The sequence below is a fragment of the Carassius auratus genome, chromosome 17 (genome assembly GCF_003368295.1).
Source record: "Carassius auratus strain Wakin chromosome 17, ASM336829v1, whole genome shotgun sequence".
Classification (NCBI taxonomy): Eukaryota; Metazoa; Chordata; class Actinopteri; order Cypriniformes; family Cyprinidae; genus Carassius; species Carassius auratus.
The window spans coordinates 24,372,834-24,394,768 of NC_039259.1; the positions used below are offsets into that span (position 1 = coordinate 24,372,834).

General features: G+C 37.1%; 2 protein-coding genes across 5 annotated transcripts in view; one reads left to right on the forward strand and one right to left on the reverse strand.

Annotated features, from left to right (window-relative positions):
* Nucleotides 1-8,351, reverse strand: part of akap6 (A kinase (PRKA) anchor protein 6) — a 121,979-nt gene extending 113,628 nt beyond the window's left edge. For 2 of the 4 annotated variants that reach the window (XM_026286534.1, XM_026286531.1), the window contains exons 1-2: nucleotides 8,222-8,351; nucleotides 7,481-7,745 (exon numbers count right to left, since the gene is read on the reverse strand). The gene's annotated coding sequence lies outside the window, so the exon portion shown is untranslated. Of the gene's footprint in view, nucleotides 1-7,480; nucleotides 7,866-8,221 lie in introns of those variants that run through there. The other 2 variants (XM_026286533.1, XM_026286532.1) reach the window with 2 other exon arrangements.
* A 1,194-nt stretch (nucleotides 8,352-9,545) lies between these two features.
* Nucleotides 9,546-21,847, forward strand: LOC113117683 (ubiquitin thioesterase zranb1-B-like). The gene is made up of 10 exons (XM_026286535.1): nucleotides 9,546-10,069; nucleotides 12,312-13,245; nucleotides 14,424-14,611; nucleotides 14,691-14,844; nucleotides 16,001-16,072; nucleotides 16,531-16,729; nucleotides 17,183-17,303; nucleotides 17,869-17,998; nucleotides 19,173-19,402; nucleotides 20,453-21,847. Exons 2-10 carry the CDS (start codon nucleotides 12,423-12,425, stop codon nucleotides 20,669-20,671), a joined length of 2,136 nt encoding a protein of 711 aa, XP_026142320.1. The 5' UTR covers nucleotides 9,546-10,069; nucleotides 12,312-12,422; the 3' UTR covers nucleotides 20,672-21,847.
* Nucleotides 21,848-21,935: the final 88 nt, after the last annotated feature.

Here is a 21,935-nt window from a genome sequence, read left to right on the forward strand (position 1 = left end):
CTGCTGGCCAAATGGGTGCCCTAAGCAGGATTGTATTGTTGTGCCCCCCTTCCTCAAATATGATGATGGAAAAAATCTAACTAAATGAATAAATTGTATTATTTACAAATCACAATTGTAGCTCTTGACATTTACCTGTGGCTATAACTTTATTATGACTCTAATTTATTTTATAGTCTCAAGCATTCACAATTCATGCAAAAGGAAACTAAGCAGTTTTGTATTATTGTAACAGTGTTATTATTAATTGCCTCATTATTTTTTTATATAATGCATTTTAAGCCATTTTAAAGGCTATTGATGGCTTAAGTCTGTTTTTATAGCAACAACAACAACAACAAAAATATTACAGTATATTAATACTTTGTAAATTATTAGAGTTTGGGGATCGCAAATCATTTGAATCAGTTCGGGAGTTCGGAGCGGTTTCGCGAATCATTTGAGTCAGTTTGGGGATTGCGAATCATTTGAATCAGTTCGGGAGTTCGTAGCGGGATCTAGAATCATTTGAGTCAGTTATGGGGATGGCGAATCATTTGAGTCAGTTTGGGAGTTAAGAGCGGGACCGCGAATCATTTGAGTCAGTTTGGGGATCGCAAAACATTTGAATTAGTTCGGGAGTTCGGAGCGGGTTCGCGAATCATTTGAGTCAGTTCGGGAGTTCAAAGCATAGACAGTAAAAGAAATGGACACAGCGACCCCATTGGAACTCAATTGAGACAAATGAAGCCCAGCTTTAGCGTTTTTTAGCACTTCCGTTTCTGACGCGCAGACTCAAACGAAGCTTGACGACGTCAGCAACCTGTCTGGCAGATGTAAATCTTCTAGTAGCTGTGCGTGAAAACTGCCATCGTTAATCTTGCAGAGACGGCGAGCTTGAGCGGAGAGTTCTTTGTCGTGAGTGAGTAGGAGTAAACATTCTGATTAATTATTTTGTATAGTATTTTAAAATGTAACGCCAGTACGCCATATTAAGTTAATTGCCTGTGAGCTTCTCCTCCTGTCTGTACGGTAATGCGACAGAGAGCCGAGTGGTTATGACGCAATCGTTAGCCTATTTTTTACAAAAACTGTTTATACGGGGCCATAATGTAACATAGAAGGTAATGGAGCACTTTATACATTGTCGTGTATCTTTAGAAATAAATAATGGACAAACAGAGTCTTTAAACGCCTCAGATGTAAAGTTATTCGCTGTCAAAGTGACGCCAAAATGAATGGGAGTCAATGGGAATGCTAACGCAAGTGAAGTTCTGCTAAAAGATGGCAGCCCCCACCTGACTTCAACTTCCGGTCGAGTTCCTTGCCCCTTGGTTCAAAGCGGGTTAGCGAATCATTTGAGTCAGTTATGGGGATCGCGAATCATTTGAGTCAGTTTGGGAGTTCGGAGCGGGGTCGCGAATCATTTGAGTCAGTTTGGGAGTTCGGAGCGGGATCGCGGATCATTTGAATCAATTCGAGAGTTCAAAGCGGGTTCGCGAATCATTTGAGTCAGTTCGGGAGTAAAAAGCGGGTTCGCGAATCATTTGAGTCAGTCTGGGGATCGCAAATCATTTGAATCAGTTCGGGAGTTCGGAGCGGGATCAGGAATCACGAAAGATTCGCGCTCATAAATTTTCAAATTGGTCATAACCTTTAATTTGTTGCGGCCAACTGGTGTGGCAGCAGGGGTTTCGTAGATCTGCCCCTGAAGTCTTGCTCTGAGACAACATTAAACAACAAAAAATAATTAATTGGAGGGAAAATAATTGGGACTTCACTTTAACTTGGCCTATGCTACTCTCTATATATAATTCGTAACAGTCAGAAGCACATTACAGTGGTCCAAAATATCTACACTGATACAAATATAATCACAGCTTTACACATCCAATGGAACAATAAGCTGCATGACGGCGGGACAAATCAGAGACAACTGTGTCTAAGAAGTACCCAGGCCAGTGGACTTTAATAATTCATGAAACTGAAGCAATGACCTCACAAATGGCAACATCCACCATTTTGGAGAAAGAGGACCTTTCTTCTATCATTCATGGTGTCTTTTTTCAGTCACTGTTTTACAGTGCATTTACATATAATGTTTATTAAAAATCAATCATAGTTTATTTCTCCTTTAATAACAGTCAATTTCTCCTGTCAGTCTCACTGAATAAATAATCTAATTTCTTCTTCATGTAATAAAGTATAAGATAGTATAAACAATAAATAAAACTAAACTGTTAAATATAACTAATATACAAAAATATTTATTTTAACAAATTAAGTAATTTTTTTTTAATTCCTTCTGTCCGTATAATTTCATAAATAATCGTATTCTTTATTGTATAAAAAAAATACAAATACAGCTATAATGCATATGACTAAATACGTGAGTTGAAAGATTGAATATTAGTTATATATATTAAAAAGCCTTGACATTTCCTAATAGGCTTATTTAATTCTGTAAAGAGCTTGGCTGGGACAACAAGCCTCCAGCATCTTAAGATAAGGGAAGAAATCACAGGCAAGACACGTCTACATGTGTTCTGGGTAACACTGAATCAGATCCACTTTCTGAAAGGAGCTGAGAGCAATATCCTGTATGAGTCAGCAGAAGCACGCTTTTATTTATACATATGAGGGTCACAGAGAGCCTGTGAGGCTTACATTTCCATAAAGCAGTTTTATTTTCACTCTACAATATAAATGTGTCTTTGTTTATCGTGTTATTCTGTGAAGACAAAATGATCAATAGACTACAAGGTCAGTCTAATGGAGCAACTTAGGCTAAGCTAAAGGTAAAGTGCATCATTTCCGCAGAAAACCAAAGACCAAAAAATATTATTCAAAGATTTTCTCCAAACACTCCCACAGACCAATTGGTTGAGTCAGTGTTGCAGGGTGGGACGCTCAAAATATCGGCAAATACAGCATATTAAGATCGAATTATCTAAAAAATTAAGAGTTCACCTAACCAGCTCAGATGCTGACTGACAAAATAAGTAATGTGGCTTTGAAGCTCAAGCAGTTTTATCTCACAGCCAGACCATTCTTTACCTTGGTAATGTCTATTGGCCACAATGTTTTGTATGACATGTGACATGATGTCAAAGCACAACGAGCCCTGCCGTGGCCCTATTATACTGAATGTCTTTGGAAGCTCTGTTTAATTGTCCATCATTTCTACAGGACAGTTTTGACCTGTTTCTAATCAATAGATTGTTAACCCTTAACCTCAATCATCAATGCGGTTAAAGGTTAAGGTCATTTATTCAGCAAGTTCATTACTACTTCTGCCATGCCAACCTTCACAAAGGAAAAACGATATTTCAAATTCCCTTTACCATCACAGTCGACCGCCTTGAGCAAATATTTAACCTATTAAAAACACTTAACATCAAAATGTTTAATTCAATGTGTTGCTTAGCGTAATTCTTATTAAAATTTACTACGATTTATGAGTGAAATTATTTTCAAAGTAAATACTACACAAAAATATTTAGTGTATAAATTACAAGTAGATTTTTATATAAAAAACAAAAACAAATGAGTGGCATTTACTTATACCACCATGTTTCTAGAACAATGGTCCTATACACTATGTATTTATATTATGCTGGAGTGTAGTGTAGTCAAAAAAATATTAAGCAGCAAAACTGTTTCCAACATTGATTACAAATCAGCATATTAGAATGATTTCTGAAGGATCAATGTAGACTTAAGTAATGATGCTGAAAATTCAGCTTTGCATCACAGGAATAAATTACATTTTAAAGTAAAACTGCTATTTTAAATCATAGTAATTTCTCACAATATTAGTTTTTACTGTAATTTTTATCAAATAAATACAGTCTCAATGAACATATGACACTTTTTTTATCTCACCGAACTCAAACTTTTGAACGGTTGTGTATATGTGCATTTAGGATATTTTTTGTTTTCATGAACTTGGTCCCTGCTTGACAGCCACAGTTCTAAGGTGTTGTGGCTGGTTGCCAACATGCTGCTATGCAGTCGCTAAGGTGTTTTGGATAGTCGTTAGGTGGACGCTCACTGGCAAAAAGGCCCGCCCATATTCTGCTCTCTAGGCTCGGGTCCCTCCTTCAGTGCGAGTTTTGACTTTTTTTGTCATCCACCAGGTACAAATCATAGTTTTGCATTCTTTGATCTTTTCAAAAATGTCTTATTGTATTACTTCATGGTCATAAGCAGGAAAATCTACCCTTTATATACTTTGGATAAATGTGCTTAAAAAATATTGGATAAGAAACCTAACATATATAATCATTGTTTTATAATTAATTTTTATTTTATTTTTTTTTATTTTTTACATTTTAACAATTTTGTTGCATTTACAATTGTTGTTTAATGTACATTGTTAAAGTACATTAATGTAAACTGTTAATACCTTGCACCCTCTGCATCATTGAATATTCTTGTGTTTTGAAAGGGTTACACAACTATGGGTATTGTGTAATTATAAAATAAATGAATGAACACCGTAGACGGAATCGTGCATGTCCGTAGCTCAAACAGATTGGGGGCTGTAATTTACAAATCCTTAAAAGAAATAGCAAAGCAATTATTTTAAAGCATTATTATAAATAAAGCCAAAAGCAATGGTTTGAAGGAAAAAGAAAACTGATTTGTTTATTACAAATGCACAGCTTTTTACCGCACAAGACATTTATTGATGGACAGGATTTATGTGGATTACTTATAGTGATGTTTTTTATCAGCCGTTTGGACTCTCATTCACTGCAGAGGATCCAATTATGAGCAATTTGTCCAAATCTTGGACAACCACAGTACATTTTTATTTTTCATCAAACACACATTCAAATAAAATACGACCTTAACAGCATTGTTGAAAAGCAATTAATATTGGAAACATTATTGATGAATTACTGATTTGGATTCGATACAGTTTTCCGATACAGTTTGTTATTATTGAATCATTTAACAACACTAAGAGTAATAAATTCAACATAAGCATATTTTAAAGCTGACAGAGAATAATTACCCGAGCGGCTGCTGCCACACCCTGGGTGGTGACGTTAGATGGCAGCTGCTCTCATTATGTTTGAATAATGACAGAAGTGTGTGGACATGATACAGAGACAGACTGACTGCACACTGTGTTCAAATGGGAAATTACCAAGCTTGAAAAAGCCAACACTATATCGTTATTTACAACAGCTTTCAAGTACAAACAAACTGTAGTCAGTTCAAGTCAGGCTTAAATTGCATTTGGGTTCAGCACTTAAAAAGCTTTTTTACACTTTACAATGTCAGCGCATTTAAAGAAACAGAATCTGTCATGAAAGCATGCTACCCTGCACAGGTTTGCTAAACTATACAACATTTTCCCATGTGCTAAATTCACTTTCTGCTAAAGGCCTTAGCTGTGCCCTCAGCTCTCAAGATCACACATCTCACCCACACTAGAATTCTGGGTCATCTGGTCCCCGTCATAACAAGCTTAGAGAGCAGTTTTGTGTTCAGGGCTTGCAGTGCAACAAAAGCTGACAGCTACACAGAATATTCTTGGTTTATTTAACAGCGGTCAATGCTGTGGAAAAGGGGGCTCTGTTCACCACCCAACCCCTGCCTTCCACACTCAAACACAGACACAGACAAGCGTCTAACCCTGCTTAAGCACAAACCCTCATCACCATAATAAAACAGAGATTTCGTGGGAGAGGGAGGGGTGGATCACAGAGGAATCACTTCCCAAAACCCAACTGCAACAGTGCCTAAAGCTGCACAACTGAAATACACCGTTGTCCTAGGAGATTTAAGACATTTCTAGACACAAACAAGCACACCGTAAGGACAAAAAATAAAATAATCAAAAGTCAGTACTTCAGCAGACTCAAATCCATTATTTCTGCTGCATTTATTACATTAATTCTTCCATTTCCATTGTTTACCCACCTAAACTGTAATTCATTACTACCTACCGATTTTACACCTATACACTTACATAATCTGGGAATATAATACACTTATTATTTATTATATAAAGATAGGTAAAATAATTAGTTTGAAAAACGTACATCTTTGTTTGGATTTTTTTTCAATCATGTCTAGGTCACACGTAACAGTAGTGCTTAAATAAGAAAGCAATAAGCTAAATGATTCTTATTACAAGAGTCACAAAGCATATTTTTAAAATTTTATTCTATGTAGTGATTGTTTCATTGGGGTAAAAAAAATATAAATACATATTTTTGCAAATATTTATTGAAAAACAAATTTCTCTCTCTATATATAAAACACATCTGATAATAAACAAAAGATAGATTAAATAATACAATGAAACAATTCATTATTTTCCATATTGACATACTATTAGATTTAATTCATATTTTGAATGAGTTTATATTTAAAGTTTTTATTAATATTTGTAATGATTTTTTTTATGTTTTCGGTTTGAGTTTCAATTTAAGTTCAGATGTTAGTGCTGTTTTCTTATATTTAATATAAAAATATATATATATATCTAATCATCCTAGATAACATTATCTTAAGATTCCATACCAGCTAGAATGCTGATGTCATCAAAGCAAAAAAGATTTTTTTCCAAGTACCACAAAATTTAAATTTCCATTTTTAAACAATATGCTGATAATATGGTATTACCTTAAAAACCATTTAATTGTACTTTATACATTGGTGTTCCTCATAGCGAATAGTATGTATATATTGTTATGTATATTGTCATATGATGAGAACTTGACATATTATAGCATGTTTACTTTTCCATTTGAAGTCAAAATCTCCTTTCCACCAAGTTAACTCGGTCACGTTAAACACGGATGCTAATTCTGAGCATGTGGTGCAACACCACACCTTAGGATGCACACATGCAGCCTTATCAAAAAGAAAGCAAAACTATTCTTATATTTCAGAGCATATGTCATGCATTGCCACCCTTCCAGGTTGTGTTTGGGCCCAAGGTGACGAGGCAATGTCTAAAGGAGAGAGAACCATGACCAAGCAATGACACAGGCGTGCCCGCCGGACCACATGCACCATTAAACCCTACAGCATCCTAAAGACAGACATGCACCAGATGAGCTATTCACCTAGAAGCAGGCTTAACACAAACAAACATGCAGGGCTATTGAGCTGAAAACACCAGTCCACGCTTCAGTGTAAGGAGGATGGATAATAAACACTGACATGTTCACATTCCTTACCTTACAGACAGATATAGCAAGAGTGCAAAAAGAAAACAATCCTCCCTGCAGGCTTTAAAAGGCTCAGATGTATGTTTGGCCCCCCTTGTGGATAGCATTTGTGCATGCGTCAGGTCCTTCCTATGCAGGCCACTTCAACAATGCTGTCTCTCTCTGCATTTTGCCTTCAGATTGATCGGAGTAAACCCTCTTGCTAGTATCATATCTCATCCATGTTCAGATGTCCACTGCTTTTATTAAAATAAATAAGAAAAGCAGCAGCCCATAGTAGCAGAAGACAGAAGCCGGGTACTCACCATAACACTATCTACTCCATTTTTCCATCCAGTGCGGTGTGTGAGGGAGGTGCCTGCTATACGATCCACTGCAGGGCTGCCTGCCTCGAGCAGCCCTTGCTGGACGGATGCTGATGATGTAGCGCCTTTCAGGAGAGCAGCCCAGTTACCTTGGAAACTGAGGAGTGATGGAGTGGCCGTGCTACGCTGCCATTGGCTGGAGAGGGGTGGTGCTCAGCTGTGGGGCCCCCGGTGGGTGTGGCTACAGAGCATAGAGGAAGCAGAACTGTGAAAACAGATGCACTACATCAGAGAGAGGGGTGTCGTTTTGCAGGAACATACACAGATTTTGTATTTTGTAACTTTAAATGGCATTTAATATATACAATTAGTTCCTTAAGCTCCTTAATTATTTACTCTTGTTCCTCTCAAAATAGACTTTTTTCTTTCCTACTAAAACTGTTTAGAAGCATGGTAGAGCGATGGTCTCAAATAATAATTTTCAATATTTGAACAGTTAAAGCCATATGGAACAGCACTTTACACTATAAATATTAAAATACGATTTAATATCGCTCTTTATATAATTTGTTGTTATTTATTAGTGTTTTATATCAAAATATCAAGTTTATGGGTAACATTTCAATACTAAATCAAATAATTAGGCCTAACCAATTAATACCGTAACAAGAATAGCCTATTTTGTATTTTCATTATTTTACTGCCATTAACTTCGGATTATTTATTATTATTATTAGTCACCTTATTTTCGCATCATTACAGGACAAATCCTCGGTATACACAGCACTGCAGGTGTGGAATAATGGTGGCAAAGGTGCAGCCTTGATTATTAAACTGGCTCATTCGACCAAGAGAGAGGATGTCTGAGTGGATAAAGTGCTAACTTTGTAAATAATCCAACCATTTTAACCACGTTAGATGCCTTCACGCCCATTGCAAGATAAGCACCTGCTGAAGCAAAAACATGATAGGCGGGCTTTATCGCGCTGACAGTGCAATCAGCCAATCAGAGCGACGTGGAGGCACTGCCTAGAACTCGTAAGTAAGTAAATAAATAAATAAAGTGTCATGTGACCGACGCTATTTAAGAGAGGAAGATTATCTTTAAACACACGACATGTTTAAGAAGAAAATTATTATTTGGAGCAAAATTTGAAGAGTATGTTTAACATTTACTAGTCGTAAAAGTAGCCTAATGTTTCAATGCAAATGTAATATATACTAATATAACTATATATTCATGTGTAAATAAACATTTATACGTGATATATTATTTTGTAATATAATAATATTGTGATATATTATAAATATATATTATTCTTGGGCGGAATTTTCATTTTAGATTGAAAAATTAAACTAGTGCGTCTCATCAAACACTTGCATTAGTTTATGAAACCACTGGATGGCGACAAAGTTGCGCTTTACTTTTGATGCAACTAAACAGGCTATTTATTCGTCTATTCTGCTTAATCGATCGAAACAAGAAAATCTGCTGATGAAAGGGTGTAGTTTCACTGAGCATGACTAACCTTAACCTAAATTATAAAAGAATTTTTTTTTATTATTATAAGAGAACGTTTACTAAAAAAGTTACGAAAAAAACACCAACAAAAAAAGTATTATAATCAGAATATATAAAAAATGTAGGAAGAAATTATACATTTTCATTTTTTATAATATATATGTGTACTAGTATAAAAAAATAAACTAGTTATATATATTATATATATAACTAGTTTTTATATATAAAATAAACTAGTCTAATAAATAAATGAGTGGCCTACATGGAACTAAATGTTCAGCTAAAACCAACCACCGGGCCTTTCATTTATTGTTTTGACATAAAAGAGCTACACGCAGAACAATCTAACGGCCCTGGAGCTATATTGTCAACTCTTCTATTTTTGTTTTCATTGAAAAACTGCCCTTAGGTCACTGCAGATGATGCTGCGGTAGATCTTTCTGAAACGATGACATCATCCCCCTGGCCTTGGCAGTGGAGCCGAACACACGAAACACACTCCATTTTGGCTCCCCTCCAGAGTGAAACCTAATATTCCATCCCTGATAATCTAAGAGCCAACATGGCGGACCAAGAGAGACAGTTTCCTGATTGTTATTGCTCATGAAGGAAGTATGCCGTGAAGCCCTTTAACGAAAGAAATGCGCCCTCATTGGTTTCCACGGTGTTTACGGAGCGAGAGCCAATCATATGTGCCCGCTGATCCAGGTGATATCCCTCCTACCAGTATCTCCGGAGTAGGTTTATTTTGGTTTACCCCCCGCTCTTGTGCCGCCGCCATTAGAGCCAGTCACATCGGCAACCGAAATGGGAATTCCGGTATTTAAAACCCACTAAAACCCGCTTTGATCTGAAGATCGCCGTGGCGCTTTGGGTTTCAGAGGAAGGGAGATAAATAACATGGGAGTTCCGACGCAGAATCGATCTGCTGTCGCGGTAGATTTTCGGTGCTGAGCTGGATTTGGACCCGATCGGATTGGGTTTCGGTAGGACAGACGTTCGGTTTGCAGAAGAGCGAACTCGGGAACGGTAGTGTTTGCAAACTGAAGTGTGGAGGGCAGAGACAGGTAAGGGCCTTGATATTTCTGTGTGGAAAAAAAATCACTGTAACACTTTATGCAACAGGGAAAATTAATGATTTTTTTTAGCTTCCTAAAATGCTCGCCTAAATATATTTTTGAAGTATTTATGAATGTATTTATTTAAAAATGTATTTGTCATTTTAAGGAAGTGAAAATGTCAATAGACAGTGTACAATCTGAACAGAAGTAGCTGTTTGGGTTTATTTACAGTGCAGCAGATACAAACCGGAGCTCTTTTATGGTGTTGTTGTGATTCGGCTAAAATCGACACCTTGGTGTGGAATTCCGAAACGAGCCGAGAGTGTTTACAATGTATCAGCGCAGAGTTTGTGCTGGATACATTTGAATTGGATACATTCGAACTGGATACATTATAGCGGCGGAAATGCTTTCATAATTCATTTCCAGCGCCCGTTATATATAAACTCCTCTCGCCGTTATAGCCCGGTTTCCAGTCGTGTAAAAAGAGGTTTGTGTCAAAACCTACCGAGATAACTAAACTGCACTTTTGCGGTGTCAAAGGCGCTTGCAGCAGTTTGACAGCTCACTATCCAAAATGACAGATTATGACCCCTTCAAAACATTGAACCTAATTTCGTAAAGCAAAACCTATTTTGTCTTAAAGTTTTTGATATAAAATGTGAGGTATAAAAAGTATAGTATTAGATGGTCCTGAGTGATTATCATATATATTCTGTTACACCAAACAAAATAGGCCTATATGATACTTCAAACTACAGTATATATAATGGTTTGTTTTTCACTATTGATTAATTTGTCTTCAGTAACTGGCTTTTTGTTTGTTTTATTCCGTATGTATATTCATATCATATACCATGGTATTCTTTGACATGCTTTGAAATGTCATGTAAATTCTGTGGTTTGTGTATGTGAATCATTCAGTAGCACATTATTACCATCTTTATCACAGTACCATGTTAACACCATAGTCAAGGAAATCTAGGCCATCATGAATTTTTTTTTTAACGAATGTTAATAACCAAATGAGAGTGTAGGAATGTAGGTCAAAGGATGTGACCGTTTGCCCCAGTGAGCTGGATTCATCTGTCGTTGTCCACCTGTTAGGACTGTGAGGAATAATCCAGAGTCCAGATAAAAAACCTTTCAGAATAAATTGTATTGTGGTTTTTATTACAGTAGCAAATGGAAAGCTTAAGATCATTCACAAAGAGGGAGAAACATGTGAATGGAAAGACCTACCAAAGAGATTTGAGAAAAGCACAGACTATACATGCACTATCGTGTATGCTATCAGGACTCATTGTGATTTATGCTGATTTCAATGCTATGTTCATTTTGTCAACCTTTATGCTTTTTGTCATCATTATTTTAATCAAGTGCATGGACATTTATAAGTAGTCCAAGCCAGTTAAAAAAGGAAACTGCAATGCATTGGTTGGTATCATATGGTACTTTTGTATTTACCATAGATCATCTTATGCAATGATATTTACCTGGTACTTCAGAAAACTTTTGTTTCAAATATGAAAGTGACTTGAATTTAGGATTTTGACAATTAAAGAAAATGGTAAATGTGAAAATAGCCTGCACTATTTCTCGGTCACTAATCAAATTTAAGCAAATTTGTGACATCGACCATGTAAGCCCTTTGTACAAAAGGTCCATTGAAGCACAAGATGCTCTTGGAACATTCTCAGACCTTACTACATTACATGAATGATCAGTTTTTTTTTTGTTTTTTTTTTATATAATTTGTGGATGAAATCAAATTATAGCTAAGGGAACAAGCCAAATAGTGTTATAAAATTCAGTCAAAATAGTGAATAAAATTCAGTTTTAGGGTCGGTATGATTAAAGTAAAAATAATAGTATTGTGAAATATTATTAGAATTTAAAAGGAATATTTTATATTTTTATATATTTTAAGTAATTTATTCCAGTGATGCAAAGTTGAATTTTCAGCATCATTACTCCAGTCTTTAGTGTCACATGATCCTTCAGAAATCATTCTAATATGCAGATTTGCCGCTCAAGAATATTGATATATATGGAATATTACAATTGTCTTAATTTAATACGTCCTTGCTGAATAAAAGTATTAATTTATATATTTTTTTTAAAAAGGCATTATTTACTCTGAGACCTTTGGATCCCACTGTAAATCAACATAATTTTATCATATTATCAATCCACATAGCTCTTTCCCCAGCAAGAACTAAACTTTGCCTGTCTGTGACTATTGCAGGAGAAGCTGGAGGCGCTGTGAGCGTGAGCGAGTGAAAGCAGGTGAAGAACGGAGGACCGGTGGGAGGGAGGGAGGGGGGGCGATCAGTTACGGTGACAGGCGCGAGCGAGGATGACAGATTTTGGCTTGAAGTGGAGCTGCGAGTACTGCACCTACGAGAACTGGCCGTCCGCCATCAAATGCACCATGTGTCGGGCCCAAAGGCACAACGCGCCCATCATCACAGAGGAACCCTTCAAGAGCAGCTCCAGCCTGGACCCACAGCTCTGCACCACACAGCTCATCTGCCCTGACTCCAGCGCCCGGCCTCGGGTGCGGATCGCCGATGAGCTGCCCGAGACCAGCAGCAAATGGTCCTGCCAAATGTGCACCTATCTGAACTGGCCCCGCGCAATCCGCTGCACGCAGTGCCTCAGTCAGAGGCAGCAGGGCTCCCAACACGGCCCGCTCAGTCCGTCTGAAGCACCACAGACATCGGACTCGGGGTCCAGACCTACTCCGATCACCTCAGATCCGTGCGAGGAGTATAACGACCGGAATCGGCTTAACATGCACGCGCAGCGTTGGCCGTGCTCGGCTTGCACCTATGAGAACTGGCCCAAGAGTCTGAGGTGTGTGGTTTGTGACCACCCTAAACCCAGTGGTTCGCCCGAGGCACCTCAGCAGGATTCGGAGGCGGAGAGCGCCACGTCCCCGTCGATAGTGAACGAGCAGGAGCGGGATAAGCTGAGGACAGCGGGGGGAGGGGGGCTGAGCAGAGGCAGACAGAGGAAACTCTCTCCACCCACGTGTAAAGGGCAGGCGGAGGTCAAGATCGAGCTGGCGTCCGGAGCGGTGGGCAGCGATAACGAGCAGGAGGCGGACTTTAAAAAACTCAAACAGATCCGGAACAGGATGCGGAGAAGCGACTGGCTCTTCCTGAACGCCTGCGCTGGTGAGAAACGAACCCCATTAGTGCTAGATACAATTTCCCCAAAATGTATTTGGACACTTAAAATTAATTTAGAAAATATCATTGCATTAGATTGGGTGTCTGTAATATCTGCACTCAGATGCTGCAGGAGCTTTTCTCCTCACTAACTTCACATCAGTTTTGCTTAATGTCTTTTTTTCAGCTGGTGGTTTGTTGAAACATTTTTTTTTTTAATCAAACATCTTTATGTGAAATATTTTGCTGCTCAAGAAGCAATTCTTATTATTTTTTCGATATTTTTTGTGATCCTTTTTTCAGGAATTTCAAATAGAAAGTTTAAAAGAACTGCATTTATTTAAAATCTTTTATCATATTATAAACATTTACTGTTACTTTGTCAATTTAATGTGTCCTTGCGGAATAAAAGTATTAATTTATATTAATTTATAAGTCATACCCCCAAACCTTTGAACAGAAGTGCACATATACCTAATTTTTTTATATAAAAATAAATATCACCTTTCATAATGTATTGACATTATGGTAACACTGTACAACAATAATTTCTGAACAATAATCCAGTAGCGAACATGAAACTAATATATTGAACAATATTGAGAAATATATTATTTCAGCATTTAATACTCTTTGAAAATGTTAAATAAAAAAAACATTTTTTAAATGTTAATGCTTTTGATTTTAAAAAGTAGTTAAATGAGCAATAACTAGGGTTAATTAAGTTCTCTATAAGTATTCTTTATGTAGTTTACTAGTGTTGACCTTGTTATAAAGTGTTACGTGAATTATCAGTTGTGACCTTCTCCCTCTTGCTCACTATTTGATTGGCATGTTTTACCGGATGTGAAGCTGAAATTCAAAGCTGAATCTTTTGATATCAACTGGTATGAAACCTTTATTTTCATCACTCTGCCTGTGGGAGATGGTTTGCATACGCATGGTTTGATGCAAACTGACAGATTTTGTCTCGTGGGCTTTGGTACTAGGGAACACTTCTGTTAGCACTCTGCTTTCCTGCATCAGGGTATGAAATCATTGATCTCTAAAGCAGCGTCACTGTCTTCTGGGAAATACATATAGCTCCTATAGGTCTGATGGGATTGAATCGGAAATTCATACTGCAACTTCAAAGAGCAGTGAAAGAAGTCAACCTACTCATATGTAATGCACACTTTCATCAGGTGTAGTGGAGGGGGATCTGGCCGCCGTGGAGGCGTACAAGTCATCCGGGGGTGATATCGCACGGCAGCTGACTGCAGACGAGGTGCGGATTCTCAACCGTCCGTCTGCGTTCGATGCTGGGTTTACTCTGGTGCATCTGGCCATCCGCTTCCAAAGACAAGACATGCTCGCGGTGCTGCTCACGGAGGTCAGGGTGTTTACATGTTTAAATGGAGAGAAGTCGTCTCATATTGTAAAATGATTCTGTATTTCTGAATGTACTTCAGGTGTCTCAGCAGACGGCGAAGTGTATACCGGCTCTGGTGTGTCCTGAGTTAACAGAACAGATCCGCAGAGAGGTGGCGGCAGCACTTCACAGACGTAAAGGAGAGTTTCCCTGTTGCTTCTTCGCTGACCTCGTCACCTTCACATTACCAGCAGGTGATCACTCATCATTTCTAAAGACCAACATTTCCCTTCTCATGCATTCAGACCACATGAGTCACAAAAACCAAGTGGTTTAAAGTTAAATTCAATTGAAACCATGAAACAGTTTCTGTTTCTTGAAATAAAATAAACTAACTAAATCAAAATAAAGTAAAAAAAGAAAATCCTAAATAAACGTTTACCTTAAAATCCACTTAAGATGTTAATCAAGATTTCTTGATACCAGAAACATTGCAATTTAGTTCTTTATTATGAAGGGATATATAATATATAATTAAATGCCGTAAATAAAAGTATAATGAAATATGTGACCCTTGAGCACAAAACCAGTATTAATTATTTGTAGCAATAGCCAAAAAAACATTGTATGGGTCAAAATGATTGATTTTTCTTTTATCCCCAAAATCATTAGTATATTAAGTAAAGACCATGTTCCATGAAGATATTTTGAACATTTCCTAGAGTAAATATATTAAAACTTGATTTTTGATTAGTAATATGCATTGCTAAGAACTTCATTTGGACAACTTTAAAGGTGATTTTCTCACTGATTTTTCTGATCTTCTGATTTTTTTACACCCTCAGATTCCAGATTTTCGAATAGTTGTATCTCGGCCAAATATTGTCCGATCCTAATAAACCATACATCAATGGAAAGTTTTCAGATGAAAATTCTGAAAAATCTGATAAAAAATGTACCATTATGACTGGTTTTCTGGTCCATGGTCACATATAAATATGAATTGAAGTACACCTTGGCATAAAATGTGACAAGATAAAATATAATGAAATAATTGAATACATTATGAAATGTTGCAACCAATAAATATAAACCTAATGAAATTAATGTTGTTTTAGTATTTTTGATACTATAATAATTTCTATTGTTATTTTGAATCAATTTTAGTTTTAGTTATTTTAGTACATCCGTAAACCAAATAAGACACAACCTTCATTTTATTTCAGTTTATTTTATTTTTTATAGTTTTAGTTAACTATAATAACCCTCATGAAAGTGAGTATACATAAATAAATAGGGTGTGAAATGTATTTATGCAAAAAGTGTCCTGATATATACCTCGTAATGAACATTGTGTAAAAGTGGTAGAAAAATCCATAATGCGTCTTAATTTTTTATTTTCTTCTATAGATATTGAAGACCTTCCCCCAAATGTTCAAGAAAAACTGTTTGATGAGGTCCTGGATCGAGATGTACAAAAAGGTGACACTTTAGCTTTTATTTTATGGTTTAAACCTGATAAAAATGGGCATCACATTAAAACATTGAGTTCCTCAACTAGTTCTACTTCAGGAAAATGGATATTTTGATGGTAAACTGTGGTCGGCACAGCATTGGCCTTGTTTGCAAGTTCACCCATATTTAATGCATAGGGGTTGTGTTTTCTTTTACCTTGCACAATTTGTCCCAACTTTTATCTGCCTATTTGATTTTGCTGTCCCATTATACAGTTAGTTGAATTTTGTTATTTGCATTTAGTATCTGAACAAGCCCATGGCCTGTTTTTGGGTCATGACCCATCAATTGAGAAGAATCTGATCTAGAAAATGCCTTAGCTGGTCTATTTCTGCTGCATCCCTAAAGAGCAGCTAGCAGTAACAGAATGCATCACTGGATGTTCAAAGAAACGCATTGAGAAAGTGATTTATTCTGGTGTTCAGAGCTGGAAGAGGAGTCTCCCATCATTAACTGGTCTCTGGAGCTGGGCACGCGTCTGGACAGCCGGCTGTACGCTCTGTGGAACCGAACCGCTGGAGATTGCCTTCTAGATTCAGTGTTACAGGCCACATGGGGGATTTACGACAAAGACTCTGTCCTGAGAAAAAGCCTCAACGACAGCTTGCACGACTGCTCTCACTGGTAAGACTGGACATTAATAGAATAACACATGACTCTATTTTGTCTCATCTGACCAAAGGACAAGTTTCTAGTATGCATAGTTTTTCTCCAGGTTGTCCTTCAAACTTCAGTCTAGATTGGAGGTGTCTCTTCTTCAGAAGAGGTTTTTCTTGGTCTGCAACCTCACAATCCATTGGAGAACTGTTTTCCATTCAATTTATTCCTTATGTTTTCTTTACTTGGTCTTAAAAAGGTCATAGACCATAAACCTGCAGAAACTCTGTTTTAGTTAACTTTAAAGACCCTGAGTCATGTTAACTACCCAGAACACCCTAGCATTGTTTTGCAAAGGTGGCAGCACACGTGTTCTTTAGCAAAAAATTAGTTATCTTGCTTGATTGCATCTGGGTTTTATTCACATCTGTGTAATTGCATCTGTGCATTTTACACAGATATAATGTTTGTGTTTTCCAGGTTCTACACGCGCTGGAAAGAGTGGGAGTCCTGGTATTCCCAGAGCTTCGGTTTGCATTTTTCTCTGCGGGAGGAGCAGTGGCAGGAGGACTGGGCCTTTATACTGTCATTAGCCAGTCAGGTAAGTAACCAGATGAGAAAACATTCGGATCTCACCACCTACTGAGATAGATGCAGTTGATTCATACAGAAACGCGTACGCAGACATGCATGCCACCGGAGACGTTGAGGGCTGAACAGATGTCTGAGCAATGAGCACTTTTAATAGCACTGTTTCCATTAGTCGGTTGTTTTCATACAGATCTATTGAAGATTTTGGCAGTTACATTGTACAGTAAGGCATTAAAACTGACTATATTTACCTTCAGAATACACATTTTTGTTATTGTGAATGATTCATCAGTGCTTGTTATTCCAAAGAAACAATTATTTTCTTTGTATGCTTTTATCAGTCATTTAACCATTTACATTCAAAGCCATTTACGCTGCTTTGAATGGATCATTGTTAGATTATGAAAGTAAAATGAGTCGCATATGCTGTTTCATATTGAATAATTTTTCTTATAATGAAATATTCAGATGAGTTTGGGGAAACATAGCATTGAGGATTGAAACCAGTTGTTTTAACATTTATTGTGGTTCTCTTTCTCTCTCTCTGTCTCTGTTCTTGTATCATCTTCCTGCAGCCGGGTGCGAGTTTAGAGCAGACGCACGTGTTTGTCCTGGCACACATCCTTCGGAGGCCTATCATAGTGTACGGTGTGAAATATTACAAGAGCTTCAGAGGAGAGACGCTGGGATACACACGCTTTCAGGGTGAGCTGTGATTAAGTGTGCTACGCTAGTGTGGAGATATTTCCATTTTATTTGGTTTGCTCAATTTGCAAAGGCTGCTTCTCAGCTCTAGAAAGACCGATTGGCCTATGATTACTATCAATATAGATAGATATTTACACTACTGTTCAAAAGTCATTAAGTTTTATTGTATTTTATATATATATACACACACACACACACACACACTCACTGCCCACTTTGTTAGGTACACCTTGCTAGTACCGGGTTGGACCCCCTTTTGGCTTCAGAACTGCCTTAATTCTTTGTGGCATAGATTCAACAAGGTTTTGGAAACATTCCTCAAAGATTTTGGTCCATATTGACGGACAAAATCCACAAAAATATTAAGTGGCATAAGTGTTTTCAACATGGTAATAACAAGTTTCTTTAGCATGATTTCTGAAGGATCATGTGACGCTGAAGGCTGGAGTAATTGCTGCTGAGAATTCAGCTTTGACATCAGCGGAATAAATTATATTTAAAAATATCTTCAAACAGAAACCAGTTATTTTAATTGATGTAAATATTGTTATAATACACAGTTTTTACTGTATTTTTGATCAAATAAATGCTGCTATTCTATTCTGCTGGTGAGCAAAATAGACTTCTTTAAAAAATCACACCAATCCAAAACTTTTGAATGGTAGTGTGTATATATAAATTAAAATGTGATATATAATTTATATATTCATATTTCATACATTTATATAAAAGATTTTTATGCAAGGAAGGTTTACTCAAAAAAATATTTAGAAACAGAATATGTGTATTATCCTCCAGTAAATCACAAAAATAGGTTAAAAAAAAAAGCTACAAAAAAAATCCAAATCTCTTCCAACTGATTGACTTGGCCGAAGTGTTGATTTAATTATAAAGAGCTTTTCACTGCATATATCTGACGATTATAATCATTTTATCAGTACTTACAGGGATGATTAGTGTAAGCACATTAGCATTATTCTCTGTGCTGTTTGGCCACGTCAACCAAGAAATGTGTGATCTATTATATCTGCGGCTGGCAGGCTGTTATTGCTACTACAGTGACGAAACGGCCAGCAGAAACAATCCATATATCTCTGTCACACAGTGTTGGTTTTTAGGGTCAGTCACACAGTTTCTGTATTTACTGTTTGCTTTGGCTGTTATGTTGTAGGTGTTTACCTGCCTCTGTTATGGGAGCAGAGTTTCTGCTGGAAGAGCCCAATCGCCTTGGGTTACACGCGCGGACACTTTTCCGCCTTGGTTGCCATGGAGAACGATGGCTACGATAATCGAGGCGCGGGCGCCAACTTGAACACAGACGATGATGTCACGGTCACTTTCCTGCCGCTGGTTGACAGCGAGCGAAAACTGTTGCACATTCACTTTCTGTCAGCACAAGAGGTGAGAACAGCTCTGCTGACATCAATGCACTCTGTAGAACATGAATACTTATTAAGGTCTGTTTACATATACAAATGGGTTGTCTTTTTTATTGTGTGTGGAGGCTGGGTTGTTTTTTAGCCGTTTTTTATATATATTTAAGACATCGCAGGTGAATAGGGTAAAGCATTACTAACAGATATTTTCCCCTGCTGATTAATTATAATACATTAAGACAATTGTTTTGCATAACAAGTTTTCTAAAATGTTGTTTAAATATGCAAATGATGCATTGACTAATTAAGTATAAGCTAATTGTCATATATTTCCAGAACAGAAATCTGAATCTTTTTGATAAAGCCAAAATTTGGGTTTCATTTTGTTGGCGTATTTTTTTCTTTTTTTTTTTTTTCTTTTTTTTTTAGAGAGAGAGGATATTTTGGATTTCTCTTTTTATCACTCCATAAATAATCATAAAATACTGTCAACAGGCCAAAAAAAAAGAAAAAACACTGTTGTACACTTACTGTAAAGTGTTACCAAAACAACTAAAATCTAAAACATAAAAATAAAAATTCTAAATATTAATAAAATCTATTATAGTCTCTACATAATAGTAAAACAGCACTGATTGTCATTTAAATCTACAGAGGCAAAAGTTAAAACTCAAATGTGTATTTTTTTTTTCACTAGTCTAAAAGAGGACAATTGTTGAAACAAAATAGCCCAAAATCTCGAAATTGACCAGTGTATGAAAAACAACCTGGGCGTGTTACAGCAAGCCTTTTTAGGGGGGAGTGGACGAGTCTTAACTTTTATAAAGAATATCTCTTTGGGTTTGAGACTTAAGTCATCGCAACTTTAGGGATCTTATCTATTCACGAACAACTTGTAACACTCCAAAGAGAAAGGTCAACATCATACTTTTTTTTTTTTTGCTGCCAAGAAAATGGGTAATTAGTTTGTTTTCATCGCCACCTTTCTGTACTGAATGGAAAATGCATGTGTTTGTAAGCTGCTGTTGATGTACCTTGAGGTGTTCTCTGATTGGTTACTCTGCATGTCCGTCAGATGGGGACGGAGGAGCAGCAGGAGCGGATGCTGCGGCAGTGGATGGACTGCTGTGTTACAGAGGGCGGGGTTCTGGTGGCCATGCAGAAGAGCTCCAGGAGGCGGAACCACCCGCTTGTCACTCAGATGGTGGAGAAGTGGCTGGATGGTTACCGGCAGCTTGCCGCTTGTCCAACTCTCTCCGACGGAGAGGAGGAAGAGGAGGATGAAGACGAGTGAAGAGCAGTCTGCAGTACTGGACACTAACGTACAATACGTCCCTCTTGCGTTCCCCGACACACAGAAACACACAAACACACACCTCTAACCCCAACCGAAAGATGAACCCCAGCTTTCCTTTTTGGTTTTTGTCTCTAATACGCCAATTAATTTGGGTTTGTTGCAAAATAAAGGAATGCATCATGATTGTATTTGTCATTACAGATTATGTTATTTGCTTTTGTTTGTGATTTAAATTTGCTGTTTCAAAGCTTGTAGTGATTTACGAAAAAGAGGAATGAGCAGGAGATAAAAAGATATTTAAATAGGTCAACTGCAGCAAGCACCCTTTTTAAAACGTCCGGTTCAGTTTGTAACAGAACCGAAGCAGATGTCTATTTCTATTTGTGTAGCGTGACTCTAGACTGAGATTACTAAAACATAATTCACTATACGTTTGAAAATGAGCATTATATACGAATCACACGTATGGCTGTGACGATTGCTTTTCTAAATGAAGCCATCGTTCCTCACCTGGTCGTTACGAGGAGAACGCAAGTGGACATTTTAACTCTATTTCTAACAGATTTTCTGTATTTATCTGAATAATAGTTTGTGAGCCATAGAAATGAATGCTTTCCACTCACATTGTCGTCTCTTGTTGTCCCATCTTTGAACTACACTGCAAAGAAAAAGGCATGTGTCAGTTTACTGTGTCCGTTGGATGAGATTTTATGCCCTTTTTGGAAGGGAACATTATTTCACCTTTTTTTTTTTCAATGTGGTCCTTTCACTCTTTCAGTTGTGTATTTGTGTGTGCCGTTTGTCTTTTACTAAGTGTCTACTACAGATTTTTCAGTGCATGTTTTTTTTTTTCACTGTTTCCAAAACTCTTGTCATCACATTCAAAGACTTGATGTAGACCAAAGTGAACAATAGGAGAGATCTGTGGAGTGTTTTTGCAGTGCTAATATAACCGGTTAATTTGCTTTGTTTCCCCGTTTTCATCTCATCACCTCCTGTATTTGTGTCCAGTCCTTCTCACATCCTCATGTTTTATTTTCTTTTTTAAATTATGTAATAGTTCTGCTACACTATGGTATATTTGATATATATAAGGTGGAGACCAAACTTGGTGATATTGAAGACCTAAGTGTTTTGAATGTCCAACTATGAAACCATTATAAAACTTCAAAACAAAACGTGTGATTTCCTACATACAAAGTACACATGCTCAGATGAGAAATGCTCATTGCAGAGGTTTGTTTTTTGTGAGGATGTTGCA